Source organism: Dicentrarchus labrax, unplaced genomic scaffold (assembly GCF_905237075.1).
Source record: "Dicentrarchus labrax unplaced genomic scaffold, dlabrax2021, whole genome shotgun sequence".
NCBI classification, from domain to species: domain Eukaryota; kingdom Metazoa; phylum Chordata; class Actinopteri; family Moronidae; genus Dicentrarchus; species Dicentrarchus labrax.
In genome coordinates, this window is record NW_026136720.1 from 21,348,500 (window position 1) to 21,361,149 (window position 12,650).

The 12,650-nt window shown below is 39.1% G+C and overlaps 2 protein-coding genes across 5 annotated transcripts; one reads left to right on the top strand and one right to left on the bottom strand.

Moving 5' to 3' along the window:
- The first annotated feature begins 260 nt into the window (after window positions 1-260).
- LOC127353028 (G/T mismatch-specific thymine DNA glycosylase) lies at window positions 261-5,944 on the top strand. 2 transcript variants are annotated; one of them, XM_051381970.1, is made up of 11 exons: window positions 261-418; window positions 1,042-1,116; window positions 2,020-2,186; window positions 2,476-2,768; window positions 2,872-2,941; window positions 3,096-3,231; window positions 3,710-3,792; window positions 3,884-3,978; window positions 4,329-4,500; window positions 4,610-4,762; window positions 5,134-5,944. In XM_051381970.1, exons 2-11 carry the CDS (start codon window positions 1,058-1,060, stop codon window positions 5,259-5,261), a joined length of 1,356 nt encoding a protein of 451 aa, XP_051237930.1. In that variant the 5' UTR covers window positions 261-418; window positions 1,042-1,057; the 3' UTR covers window positions 5,262-5,944. The 2 variants fall into 2 exon arrangements, with proteins under 2 accessions (XP_051237930.1, XP_051237931.1); XM_051381971.1 differs by lacking the exon at window positions 1,042-1,116 and having other exon boundaries at window positions 269-418.
- A 381-nt stretch (window positions 5,945-6,325) lies between these two features.
- Window positions 6,326-11,079, bottom strand: LOC127353031 (patatin-like phospholipase domain-containing protein 2). Of its 3 annotated transcripts, none has more exons than XM_051381974.1 (9): window positions 10,676-11,079; window positions 9,231-9,463; window positions 9,033-9,098; window positions 8,356-8,565; window positions 8,163-8,220; window positions 7,919-8,065; window positions 7,595-7,715; window positions 7,371-7,436; window positions 6,326-7,273 (listed from the first exon to the last, which is right to left on the bottom strand). In XM_051381974.1, exons 1-9 carry the CDS (start codon window positions 10,860-10,862, stop codon window positions 7,246-7,248), a joined length of 1,116 nt encoding a protein of 371 aa, XP_051237934.1. In that variant the 5' UTR covers window positions 10,863-11,079; the 3' UTR covers window positions 6,326-7,245. The 3 variants fall into 3 exon arrangements, with proteins under 3 accessions (XP_051237934.1, XP_051237933.1, XP_051237935.1); XM_051381973.1 differs by having other exon boundaries at window positions 8,163-8,223; XM_051381975.1 differs by having other exon boundaries at window positions 8,163-8,223; window positions 9,231-9,458; window positions 10,676-10,771.
- Window positions 11,080-12,650: the final 1,571 nt, after the last annotated feature.

Consider the following 12,650-nt stretch of genomic DNA (forward strand, 5'->3'; position numbering starts at 1 on the left):
AAACATTACAGGCAGCCAATAGAAACAAACCTGGCGGAGTTTAAAAGTCGAGCGGCTCATACCAATGCTAAAATAGGTGAGGACCGTTTTGTTCGTTTTCGGTTTTATTGTGCATTTAACAGTACAAACACCACATTCAGACAGGTTTATTGAGGAAGATGATATACAATTCGATTATCTAAAATATGCTGCTTTATAGTCATTCTTCGTGTTTATATTTAAATATATTTTTCTTTTTAAACACCTACGACTGAGACTTGAGATCTTCCGGTGTCAAAGTTGACCGGAACACCGGCAGTGCTGTCATGTCTTTGTTGCCTCTGTTGCGTCTCGTATGTTGTGAATAGAAGAGCGGGATAGATGGAAAATAAACACTTCTCTTTACAGAAGAAACACATTTGAACCGTACCCTCAACAGGTTCGTTTAACTCTTTAAATACTGGTGAACTAAGTGCTGTTTCTTCCCGAGGAATCCCAGTGGAAACGAAACCATTCATCCATGCTAAGTTAGCTCAACAGCTAGCTGCCTGCTAACATTAGCTGCACTTGAGGCACTGCTACTGAATTGCTGTTAACAAATTATTTCGAGTACGAAACATCCACAGTTGAAATGAGATAGATACAAACTCGTACCTTTACCTGCCAGGCCCAGCAGTGTATCTTAGATCTGCTTTTAAAAGGCAGATTGATGGCTGCTTTTCATCCGGGTTTAGCTTGTGAGTTAGCATAGCTATTGAAGAGGGAAGAAACATTTGAGCAGGTGTAGCTGTTTAGTCCAAGAATTTAATGTTACAGTACAGATACTAGTGTAGTTGTACGTTTCATGAAATACTGCAAACGAGTGTTTTTGATGTTTGAATGTGTAATCACCACCTAAGTTATCCTTTTGTTGGTATTGTTTATGTTATGGTTTATCTTTTGTTGCTAACTCCTGGCACATGCATTCAGTTTCATACACGGCCAGACTCTTTAATATGCTAAACCACATGTACATAACCTAGCTATGTTTCCTCAACATCCATATTGATTTATTTAATAAAGTCAAACCACCCAAAAGATGGAAGAAAAGCTGAATGGATCATTCCCTGTTGTCTCCCCGGAGTATCTTCAACAGTGGTGAGTCTTCCTCGTCACCACAATGTGGCCACACAGGAGTCAGATTGTACCTGCAAGCCTCTGAATGGCAGTGTGATGGGAATTAAATGAAAGCATGTGCGCCCAGTTGGCCTTTTAACTTTTGTTTTGTCATTGTTTTCATAATATGCCATTTGGTTTGTGCACCGTGAATAAATTTGTTGTAGCTCAATGGCTTTTTACTGTGGTTTAATACAAGGAGGACATATTGGAGGTGGAATATCTGACCTTTCCCCTGCAAATGTCATGAAGCTCTTTGATTCACTGACCACTGTTGTCTGGGAACTAACAGTGTGGGTTTTCCGTGTGGTGTGAAAATAAGCACTAGGATATAGAGACAGACTACGGATACACTGATTTACACTGATTCCACATTTTTTGATCTACAGTCAACTCAGTTGCCAGTTTATTAGGTCCACCTTGCTAAAACAAATTTACAGACTTTGTACAAGAGTGCTCCAACACATTCTGCCATTGTTAAGGTTATAATGTTCAGTGTTAAAATCTTTTTAAAAGAGGTGTTTCTAGTATTTAGTATTCTCATTGACGTAAAGCTCCACAATTACCTCTCTGAGACACTTTCAGCTAACCTGGCAAACTAAATACAGTTTTCATTCATTGAATAAACTGGCGACTAACGACTCGGATCTAAAAAAAAAAAAAAAAAAGTGCATAAGTTACGTTTATAAATTAATTAAACAAAGTCACTAATCGTTGCTGTGTAAAACTCAAATACAGAAAAGAGTTCAACCAAACAAAAAAGCACGCAGCTTACAGAACACACTGGTCTAACTCAGCTTTAACCCTGCAGCACACCCCACTACCATTTCACTTGTTGTATTTATTATTTCCCCCATTTTTGAAAGAAATATTCTTCCACCACAGGGTTCAGTCTGCACAACAGTTTCAAGCTCTCCAGGCCCAATATTCAGGCTTCAACCCCAACCATCAGTTCCACTACCCGGAGGGGCCGGCGGGAGAGACAGCCATGGCACACATGGCTAATCCAGAACCCATGATGGATCAGCAGGAACCTGCCAACCTGGCCAAACGTACTATGATCTCTTTTGAATAAAATATCCTAACTGTTAATAGATCAGCATGCTTTCGGAGAAAGCTTTGTCAAATATGTGTGTCTTTCTGAAATAATTTTGAGTACTATTTGGTTTGCATGAGTTTGATATGCGTCAAGACACTTCAAAAATTAAATGAAATAGAGTAATATGAAGTAAGATATAGATGAGCTTTAGAGTCTGTCAACAGTTCAACAAAGAGCAAGGGCATGGTGACGGTTCAGACAGTTCTTCCTTATAATATAACCTCCCTGAACTTTTCTTGTAGCCCCAGCCAAAAAGCGAGGCAGACAAGCTCAACCCAAGGAACCCAAGGCACCCAAACCACCAAAAATCCCAAAGCCACCGAAGCCACCTAAGGACCCAAAAGCACCGAAAGCCAAACCTGGTCCTAAGCCCAAGAAGGCCACTGAGGCTCAGGCAGATGGCAAGCAAGAAAAGATTGATGAGAGCTTCAAGAAGGTGAAGAGGAAAGTTGACCGCTTCAAGGGAATGTCAGAGGAGGAAGTCATGAAAAAAACTCTACCAGACCTGCTGGATTACAACCTGGACTATGTCATTGTAAGGTTCTTTGTCCATCTGTCTTACAACAGAACCAAACCGTGGCTTTTTTGAATGAATGTGAGATCATAAGCTTCAAAAACATCTGCCGCTTTACTTTCAGATTGGCATCAATCCAGGACTGATGGCAGCTTACATTGGACGGTGGTTTCCTGGTCCTGGAAATCATTTTTGTAAGTTGTGTGACAAGAATGATTTTAAGTTGTCCCATGTTATAAGTGAAGATTAAGCAGGATGCTGTCACATGCTGTCAATTAATTAGTTTCAGAAAAATACATGTTTGTGTTAGCCACAGAGATGAATAACTGGGTACTGTTTTAATTTCAGGGAAGTGCCTGTTTCTGTCTGGATTTACTGAGGAGCAACTCAACCACATGCATGACACCAGCCTGCCTGTCAAATACAAAATGGGCTTCACCAACATGGTGGCCAGGGCGACACCAGGGAGCAAAGACCTCTCAAGGTAGGCCTATAGTGTGAGACGTGGCATCGCTTTGATATTACTGGAGCCATAAAATCTATATTTAGGGCAAAGTGGAAGCATCCTGAGTAAAGTTGTTCCGATACTGCGTACAATGTGGTATCAGGTATTTGCATGTCTGTGCATTTTTTTCCTGGGATAACAAAGTCATGACTTGCCCTACTCTGACTCTGTCAAAGGGTTTAACCTGAGCCAGGCCATACAACAATAATAGCAATCATAGAGGCTTAATAGTATACGTGTGTTAAATTATAATAATATACAGTGTACTTGTATCAGAATCGATATCAGGAAGGAAAACATGGTACTGGAACATCTCTAATCCTGGTTTATTCTGAAGTTGGATGGGTAAAGAGGAATCATAATGACTGACTGTGTTAGGAGATTCCTGTTAGCTTTGAGATGAGTTTTGTTGTAACGATGTATTGTAACCATTTTTCTTTTGTTTTCATCTCTACAGTAAAGAGTTACGTGAAGGAGGCAAAATTCTTGTAGAGAAACTGAAGAAATTCAAACCTCTTATTGCTGTTTTCAATGGAAAATGTAAGCACTCTTCTACTTCAGAGCAATGGTCACAATAAAATAATTTGTTAAAGTGAATCAAACTAATATATTTCTGTTTTTTCCTCCTAAGGCATCTATGAAATGTTCTGTAGAGAGATGTTTGGAAAAAAACCAAAGAAACTTGACTTTGGTTTGCAGCCACACACAATCCCCGAATGTGACGTGGTGAGCACCTGATTGCTTTGCAATTTCATTATAGACTCCTCAAATATTGATGAAAGCCAGCCTCATTTTCCAAATGGGCTTCTCAAAATAGATGTATTCTGCATTTTACCCCAGAGACTAAATGGTCAAGTCTTATCTGTTCAGTGAAATGAATGGCTCAGATCAATACTTGATAGCAGTCGTAAATGGTGGTGCAATTCTTATAAATTCTGTTAACATCTTAAATATTTGTTTTGTATAAGACTTATAGCCCATAGCATTTTCATAAATCAAGAGTTGTCCGTTTAGAAAATGAGAACTGTAGGTATCATCTTTGAAGGATTGTTAAGACATTTATTTCTCCTGTACAGGCTCTGTATCTGATGCCTTCCTCCAGCGCCCGTTGTGCTCAGTTCCCTCGTGCTCAGGACAAAGTTCACTTCTACATCAAACTGAGGGAGCTCAGAGATAAGCTGAAGGGTGTCCAAAAAAGCACTGAGATCGAGGAGGTTGAATACTCGTTTGACCTGAATTTGGCCAAGGGTAAGCCCAGTCATGGATGGATCAACGTGTTTTGTTTTAAATCTCTAGATCCAGTCAGATCATGTCACTCAGGCACTCACTCTTCTTCCTTTTTTTTTTCCGCCATCAGAGGATGCCAAGAGGATGGCGATAAAGGAGGAGCAGTACGACCCTGGTTATGAAGATGCCTACGGTGGAGCATATGCAGAGAGAGGACCTGAAGGGGAGCAGGCCCAAACCCAGACCAACGGTCACTGTACATTCTCGTCTGTAGAAAACAGAGGTAACACACACAGGGGAAGCAGTTTAGTTCTGCAGAGTGTATCACACTCTTAACAATTTATTAAATCAAATTTAGGCTAATGTTATTGTCGTTGTAAACGATCAGGGTGCAGCATGTTTTTGTTTATACAGACACATATTTGAAAGTAAATAACTTCTGGATAAACCAAATTTCTTAGCCATGTATGCGTCTCATCAAGTTTTTAATAGGGGTGCACCGATTGGTAAATTCTGGGCCAATAGCAATGTTTAAAACAACAATTTGGCCAATAATTGATGGTATTGATGCCGATACCAATATACTGTATATTTGTCAGACTTGTCACATTATTCGCAGCAGAGGGCTTCAGTCTGTGTGTTGTCTGTCTACAGAAGGAGTACCCGAGGCAGCCACGTCACAAACAGCAGAGGGCCAGCTCCCAGACGGACAGTGGATGACCCAGTCCTTCGCAGATCAGATCCCAGACATCAGTGGTGGACCAAAGGGTGGCAGTGCATAAGGAAAAGACTCTTTTGTCAGGTTTTAGATTGTTTTCCTTTTTATTAGGGTCCGAGTGGGATATACACACATAGATGGACTTTTTGGAAATATTTTTTTTCTTTTTATTTTGTTTGTGGTCTTGTATACATGTATGATAAGCTTCAGGACAGTCTTTTTAAATATGTGAAATCAGGGACTTGACAATGATGCTTGACTGTCCTTGGAGAAGGTCATGTATTTAAATGTTTGTTTTGCCTTTGTACTGTACTGTACCATACTGCACAAGATGTAGTAATTGTAAACATTCACGTCTACTGTTTTGACAGTAGATAAAACTCCAGATGGTTATTTTATGAGCTTGACTGATCAGTGTGAGCCTATAGGATCCTCTGTGTGAAGTGAGGATTCAGCTAGCATTAATGTTTTACATTCATGGTGCTATGAACTGACCACAATGCAATGTGATCACTTGGTGAAACCAGACTCAACATGGAAGTTGGAAATTCCACACAAGGAATTTCTGACGAGCCTTTCAATATAACGTTACAACACTCAATGAGGTTTTATTTTAATCTTTGCTATTATCACTTTTTTGCTTTAGGATTTTTAGAATTATGTTTTGTATGTTTATGAAAATGTCATTCACAAGGAATTTTATGAAACATTTGTCCATTAAAATGTCCTGATGATGCTTTTTCTATATTATTCGATTAACTTTCATTCATTTTAGGTGTCATACAGCACAGTGTTGTGGGTAAACCGAGTACAGTGAGGATAACAAGGTGTTATTTGTAGAGCTGCAATGATTGGTGGATTAATCGATTAGTAATCCACTATTATATTAATTGCTAACTATTTTGATTGTTTGAATTCTGATTTCAGCTTCTCAAATGTGAATATTTTCTGCCTTCTTTAGTCTTCTGTATGACCGTAAACTGAATATCTTTGGGTTGTGGACAAAACAAGACATTTGACAACGTACCTTGGGCTTTGGGAAACAGTGATCAACATTTTTCACCATTTTGTGACATTTTATGGACCAAACAACTAATCGATTAATCGAGAAAATGATCAACAGATTAATCAAATGAAAATAATCATTATTTACCAGCCTTTACATAAGAAATGACAACAGTTAAAAGTGGAGCCCAATGTAAAAGAGAAGGGCTGACATGCAACACTAACATGGTTTGCACCAAGATGCGTCAGCAGAGGTAAATGAACATATCTGACAATGTTAGACATAACGACAACATCTTATCTCATGACCAAACTAGCTAACTTTTACATATCTTTAAAAGCCTTTGAATTAAAGATGTATTTGCTATAAATAAGCTCTAAAAAAAAAATTCACAGTTTTGAATTTCAAGTCAAGTCCATTAGAAATCAACATACTTTAAAACATTTTACACACTGCCTCAAAAAAACTCTCCAAACATTGGGGCTTGTTACTGCCATGCTATACTAAAAACAAAACACCACCATACACTTGGAAGTATTTGAGATGTCACATACTTGTAAGCAAGATAATGTAAAAATCATTCAGATTTTCATATGAATAAAAATACTTCCTATGAAAATCCTACTGTAACAAAGAAAAATCGTATTTGCAATCCTACAAAGTATAAGGTATGGCACACCACATATTTTGTTAAGTAAACTTATTTAAAACTTGTTTTCTTACAGTCTAGATGAAAACCAGAAATTGATGCATTTAGCAGATAACCCTTTGCACTGAAATGAACACTGGTTTTCTTGTCAACTCTTGAACTCCAAATTGAGTCTTGGTTGAAATTGCTGGTCACTGCTGTCTTTTTTTCTGCCTGGTTTATGGTGCAAGAAGAGTCTATTTAATTCTGTGGTTTAAAGTCACCTTACCCCATGCAGGTGTTTTATGTTTGGATGGACCTGCATGTGTCGAGGCGGGGGAAAAGAGGTCCAGTTGTTGTCCCAGTGAAAAGTTGAGGTCAAAGGTTTGATATTATTGCCCCTTTCTCTCTGAGTTAGAGGACCTGCCGCTGCTGCGCTGCTCTGGAAATGCACAGGAGAATACAAAGATGAGCATCGTCAAAAGTAGGGTTTTCGGTTTACTGGCAAAAAAATATGAATTATTATTCAAAGCACTTACCTGCTGGAGTCTTCGTGTCTGCTGCACAATGTCTGCCTGCAGAGATCTGTGGTCGACGTCAAAAGTCTGCAATTAAATATTATATGCATTATGCTGCCACGAGAAAAGACCAATATATCAAAGCATAAACAAAGTTTTTCAATTGTTGATGGATGGATGTTAAGTGACAGTTATTCTCTTGCTTCATCCCCTTCCTCTCTGCTTGCATGATCAAACCGCTTTACCTTTTGGTGAGTAAGACAGCCAGCTCGATGGGCAGCATTAGGAGGGTCAGCAGATACATAACCACTTTCACTGGAAGGAACTTGCCACCATCCTGATCGTCCCTGCACGCCACACACAGCACTGAGACACACACACACACACACACATACACAAAATGTGGACACCAACTTTAATATCAGGGCATTCATTATTCTCTATCCCAGTCTGTGTATACTGCCTATGGCCATTGAACCTATGCCTTTTTTGATATTAACTTAACCCTTTGTTTGACTTGCAAACCTGTGGCCTGATTATTAGGAGCCAGTCCCACTTGTCCTCCTTACCTTTCTTGAAGCTAACTGGGAGGTTCTCTTCGACTTTCAGATCCAGCCCATTCAACGATGTCTTCTCTGACTCCACCAGCTCATAAGGAGCAGGTTTAAAGGTCTCTGCCACAAAACTGGAGGGAAGACGCTGGAGTCCAAGCAGATCTATCACAGACATTTGACTACTAACATGTTTTGCTTGTGATGAACAACAAAAAATCAAAGGCTCAGTTGTGAGGAGGATGAAGGTGGAAGAGCTCACCTCTTTCTCTCAGGAAATGAAGAGCATCCATGTAGCCGTTGTGGCAGATCTCGGCCAGCTTCTGTCAAGAACAAGGTTTGTTTGCTCGTCTTTTAACTCAATACATTTGTGTTCTTGGTGTGACAGATGAGAGAAGTAGAGATTTTCCTTTTCCCGTTTTCAGTTAAAAAACATGTTTAAAGACTAGACTCACCTCAGGTTTGGGAGGGAGGAAGGATGTACAGATCCGATGCACATTTCCTGTGTTGACCTGGATGCTTACGTTGCCGTAGTGCACCTCGAAGAAGTTGAATGTACCCTCTCTGGGACAGATGTCACTCTCTCCTGAGAACGGTGCAAAAGTGATGGTGTTTCTCTGCTCGAACAGGGGCATGTTGTTGCTGAGGGCGCCGTCCATATAGTGCTGAGAGGAAGGAGAAAGGAAATAAGTGTTGATGTCTCAGATGGCCACAAAAGTTTCAAAATGATCAGCTTGCAGTGTTTGATAATGTAATGATTATGACATTATTTGAGGTTAAACTCCAGCAAGATTGCAGTATTGTATGATGACTCAGATGAAGGTCACAAGTCAAAACACATTGGTCTTACAATAAAGTTGTTCTTTATAATACTACACTACTACTACTACTAATTATACATGTTGCTGTAAGTTTGACTTGCAGTATTCAGATTTTTCTCTCCCCGTGCACCATTTAGTATAGGCAAACAGAAATCCCTCCTCAGATCTTTTTTTACTCCTTTTTATAGGATTTAAAATGTGAGATTATAGGGGCTTTAAAGTAAAGAACGCAGTACAATCATATTGTATAACCATTCCTTCTAATCTCTTTACAAAAACTTAACTTAGAAAATGTATGGATCTCTACTCACCACTCCACGGTATGAAGGTGGGGTGAAACCACAGTAAACAGGGAAAAAGCAGCTGCACGTGAGAACCTGTATGGGTAGACGATACAGGACAAAAGTTCAGATGTCAGACATTCAGCTGCTGGCATTTTGCTGGAATACCATCAGAACAGATGCAATAAAAACAAACCAGGCTTCAAATTATTTCCATCATTCTTCTACCTGAATGAGCTCCTCTCTGCTGTCAAACTCTGACACCAAAACGTTCTTTCCATCAGCCAGTCTGGTGAGGGACACACAGAGCTTTCCAGAGGCCCGGAGGTGGGCGTCTGCTGGAAGCTTCTCCAGCAGGGAGTGCCGTACGATATGCAGCAGACTGAAGGTAGGGTGGAAAACTCCCAGAGTGTGTTTTCTGGCCTCTTTCGCCATGGTCAAAACATCAACACATAACTGCTCTGAGGAGGAAAATGTAGCAAAATCAGTCACAAATTACAGTTGCATTTATAAAGTAATAAAGGTGAAAAGGGCATTGAGAACATGGTTAACCTTTAATAAAGTAAGCTATTTTCTTTAGCTTTTTTGTGGTTCTTTGGTATATTGAAGAAGTTTTAACCGTGACTCAATTGCAGACTCACTGCGCTCCTTCTGTTAGAGCTGTGAAATGCATTCTGGATATTGTAGGGAATCAGTAACTCTTAGGCATATTGTTTCAGATGATTTATTTCTTACCTCACTGTTCTTTCCTTGTTGTTGCTCTATTACTGCTAGTCAATTTATCAATTTTCTACCGCGGATTTACAGCTGATACATGATCAAAATGATAAAAATATAATGGTGTTTTTTATTATTGTGATGTTGTTTTATTTTTATTGTTGTAATATTGTGTAATGTTGTGTGTTGGCAAGTGACAGGTGTTTTTACTCATTCAGCCGTCCTTGGCTTTAAACCCTCATGTGACCTCTGGAATTTGCTCTCACTATTGCATGAATTCTGTGTGTGGCAGTGAACCTCTCCAAGTACCCTGTTTACTCCAAGTATCAATAACAGCACTTGCTTTGAGATAACGTATCACTGAACTTTCTGAATGATAAACTGCTTTAATTACTACAGAAGGAAAATGGAAACTAGTAGTAAACATGTCAGACATATGTCATGCACTACAGTCTGTATACATATGTATATATATATAGATAGATATTAAAACACACAGCTTTAACTTGCTTTTTATTATAATCAGAATCCATTGACTAAATCCATACTGTCAGACTGTCAATGAAGAGCTGAGAAATAACGAGAGATGAGACCCACTATAACTTACATAACTTATTTACTTGCAAATTTGGGTCAGGGTTTATTTTAGACATATATAAGAGAGAAAAATACCAGATTTCATTACATAAAATGCATGTACTTGTAAAGTTATGGTCAGGTTTAGCTTATTTTAGACATATATAATAGAGAGACGATGCCAGATTTAATTACATAATCGAGTAGTGTAATACAACTGTATCTCCTCCATGAATTAGGTGATCACCATGAGACAAAGAACAAATGTCAGTATGTTAAAGCTAAAAGATCCTTGTATAAATACCTATTAAAATGATAGACAATTTGAGTTGGCCTGAAGAGTTGGACAAACTCTGATCTACCATGTACAGTAAACTCACGGATGGGAATCCCAACAGTCACAGCTGCAGCCACGAGACAACCAGATGAAGCTCCACAGATTTTAGAGGCTCCATGAACCAGTTGTGGGACCTGCTGTAAGATACAGCTCAAAGCTCCCAGGTAGTAAATACTCCTGAAACCACAGCCTGCAAAAGAGATGTTCCACTCCTCTTCCCAGGTAAACATCTCGTCTCTTCCATCAACTCAAAACCACATCACCAATATTGTAGGCCTTTCACTTATTTATCAGAGTTCAACTGGTTCATCTGGATCCCCTTGCGTTTTTAATTTACATAAAAACCACTTATCTCCACCACTTGCAGAAGTAAAATGGGCAGTGCTTTAGTTATTGCACAACTTACTAGGCTCAAACGTCACATGTTTCAAAATAGAAGGTTGGAGTCACTCACATACATAAGTAGCAGAGTAAGTGGAGTTAGGCCAGCTGCATGACATGTGATAGTTTTCATAACTTACTTTAATAACACTACGTAACTACTAAGGAGACGAGAGGGGGGACAAGAGGGAAAACAACTGTATCTTTTTCACGTGTACCTTCCAGCTATCGAATACTCACAGAATATCATATAATTAAATATCATATAAATAAATTTATAACTTGGTGCTGTTTTGAGCTAACATCCAATTTTCTTTTCTGTATTCCAGTTGAATCTGTGACTAATTTTTGTTTTTCCTTCTTTCTGAAACACTGTAAAATGTTCCTGTGGTTTTCTGTCCATACTGTTCTCGGTGCCCCTGCAGGTTGTCCTGGCACACCTCAGCAAGCGATTGGCTGACATGGGACATCAGCTGAGTTCACTGGACCCTTAGGCTATAAAACAGGCCCATGTGTTCACACTGCCTCTCCCTTTCTATTTACATCCTCCCTGCATTGTCTTTTGGTTTTCACCTTCAACACCTCCATAGTACACTAACCCTGCATCCAAGAGCTGCTTTCATTGCTTTTATTGCTGTACACACTGCATTTTTCATTTGTGCTAACCTCGGTTTTAATAAATTACTCTTGTGGATAAATAAAACTATTGTCTGAATCCCTCCTGGTCACATTCTCTGAGTCAGTTTGTGACCATAGTAATATTATAACACCCCAACCTTTTGTTAGCATCAGCAATGTGAAAACAATGTGCCACAATGCCAGCAGTAATCCTTGGGGTACAATTCTTGGGCTCGTTTTTGCCACTGACTCAGGCTCAGATTGTTAAGTGTGTGAGAACATTATAGAAAGGATCCCTGCAGACCTTTCGTTTGACCAGAAACAGCTGCAATATCGCTATCCCTGGCCACCAGACTCCATAAAAATACTGCAACTTAATTCAAAGTGAAGCAAAATAAAACTCAAAATAAAAACTCAGCCAAAAAGTATTTAATCACCAACTTTGGTTTGGTCAAAATAAATCCTTAATTCAACAATGTAGATGAGAAAAACAGGAGTTACTCTACTCAGGTGCAGAGGGAGTAGGGTTTACACTATGTAAACCAACCACAGAGAGGCTGTAACTGTGACATCATTCTCAGCTCAGGACTCCACTATATGTTTACACAGCAAATAGTTGTTTGCTGCCATATTAATGTTTTAAATCTCATATATACATATATATAACCTTTAAAATGACATATGGTCAAATTTTACTATCCAGTTCATAGTAGTCATTTAACTTTAGTTAAGTTGCATTCGATTATTTTTGGCCACTTGGAACAGTGGAACAAGCCAACAACACAACATTAACATATTATCACACCATGTAAAGTGATAGCAAATAGTTGGCCATTTACACATCGAAGAGACAGAGAGGAACGTCAGCATTCATTAGTTTAGCGTCTGCCTGACAAATGTAAGTCCGGTATTATTCACCCACCAACTGAGAACAATATCTGGCTCTTTAGATGATAAGTACCACTATGTTCACCAGCTAGTCCCTAACTTTGTCTATTTGTTAAGTAAAGTTACAGGCC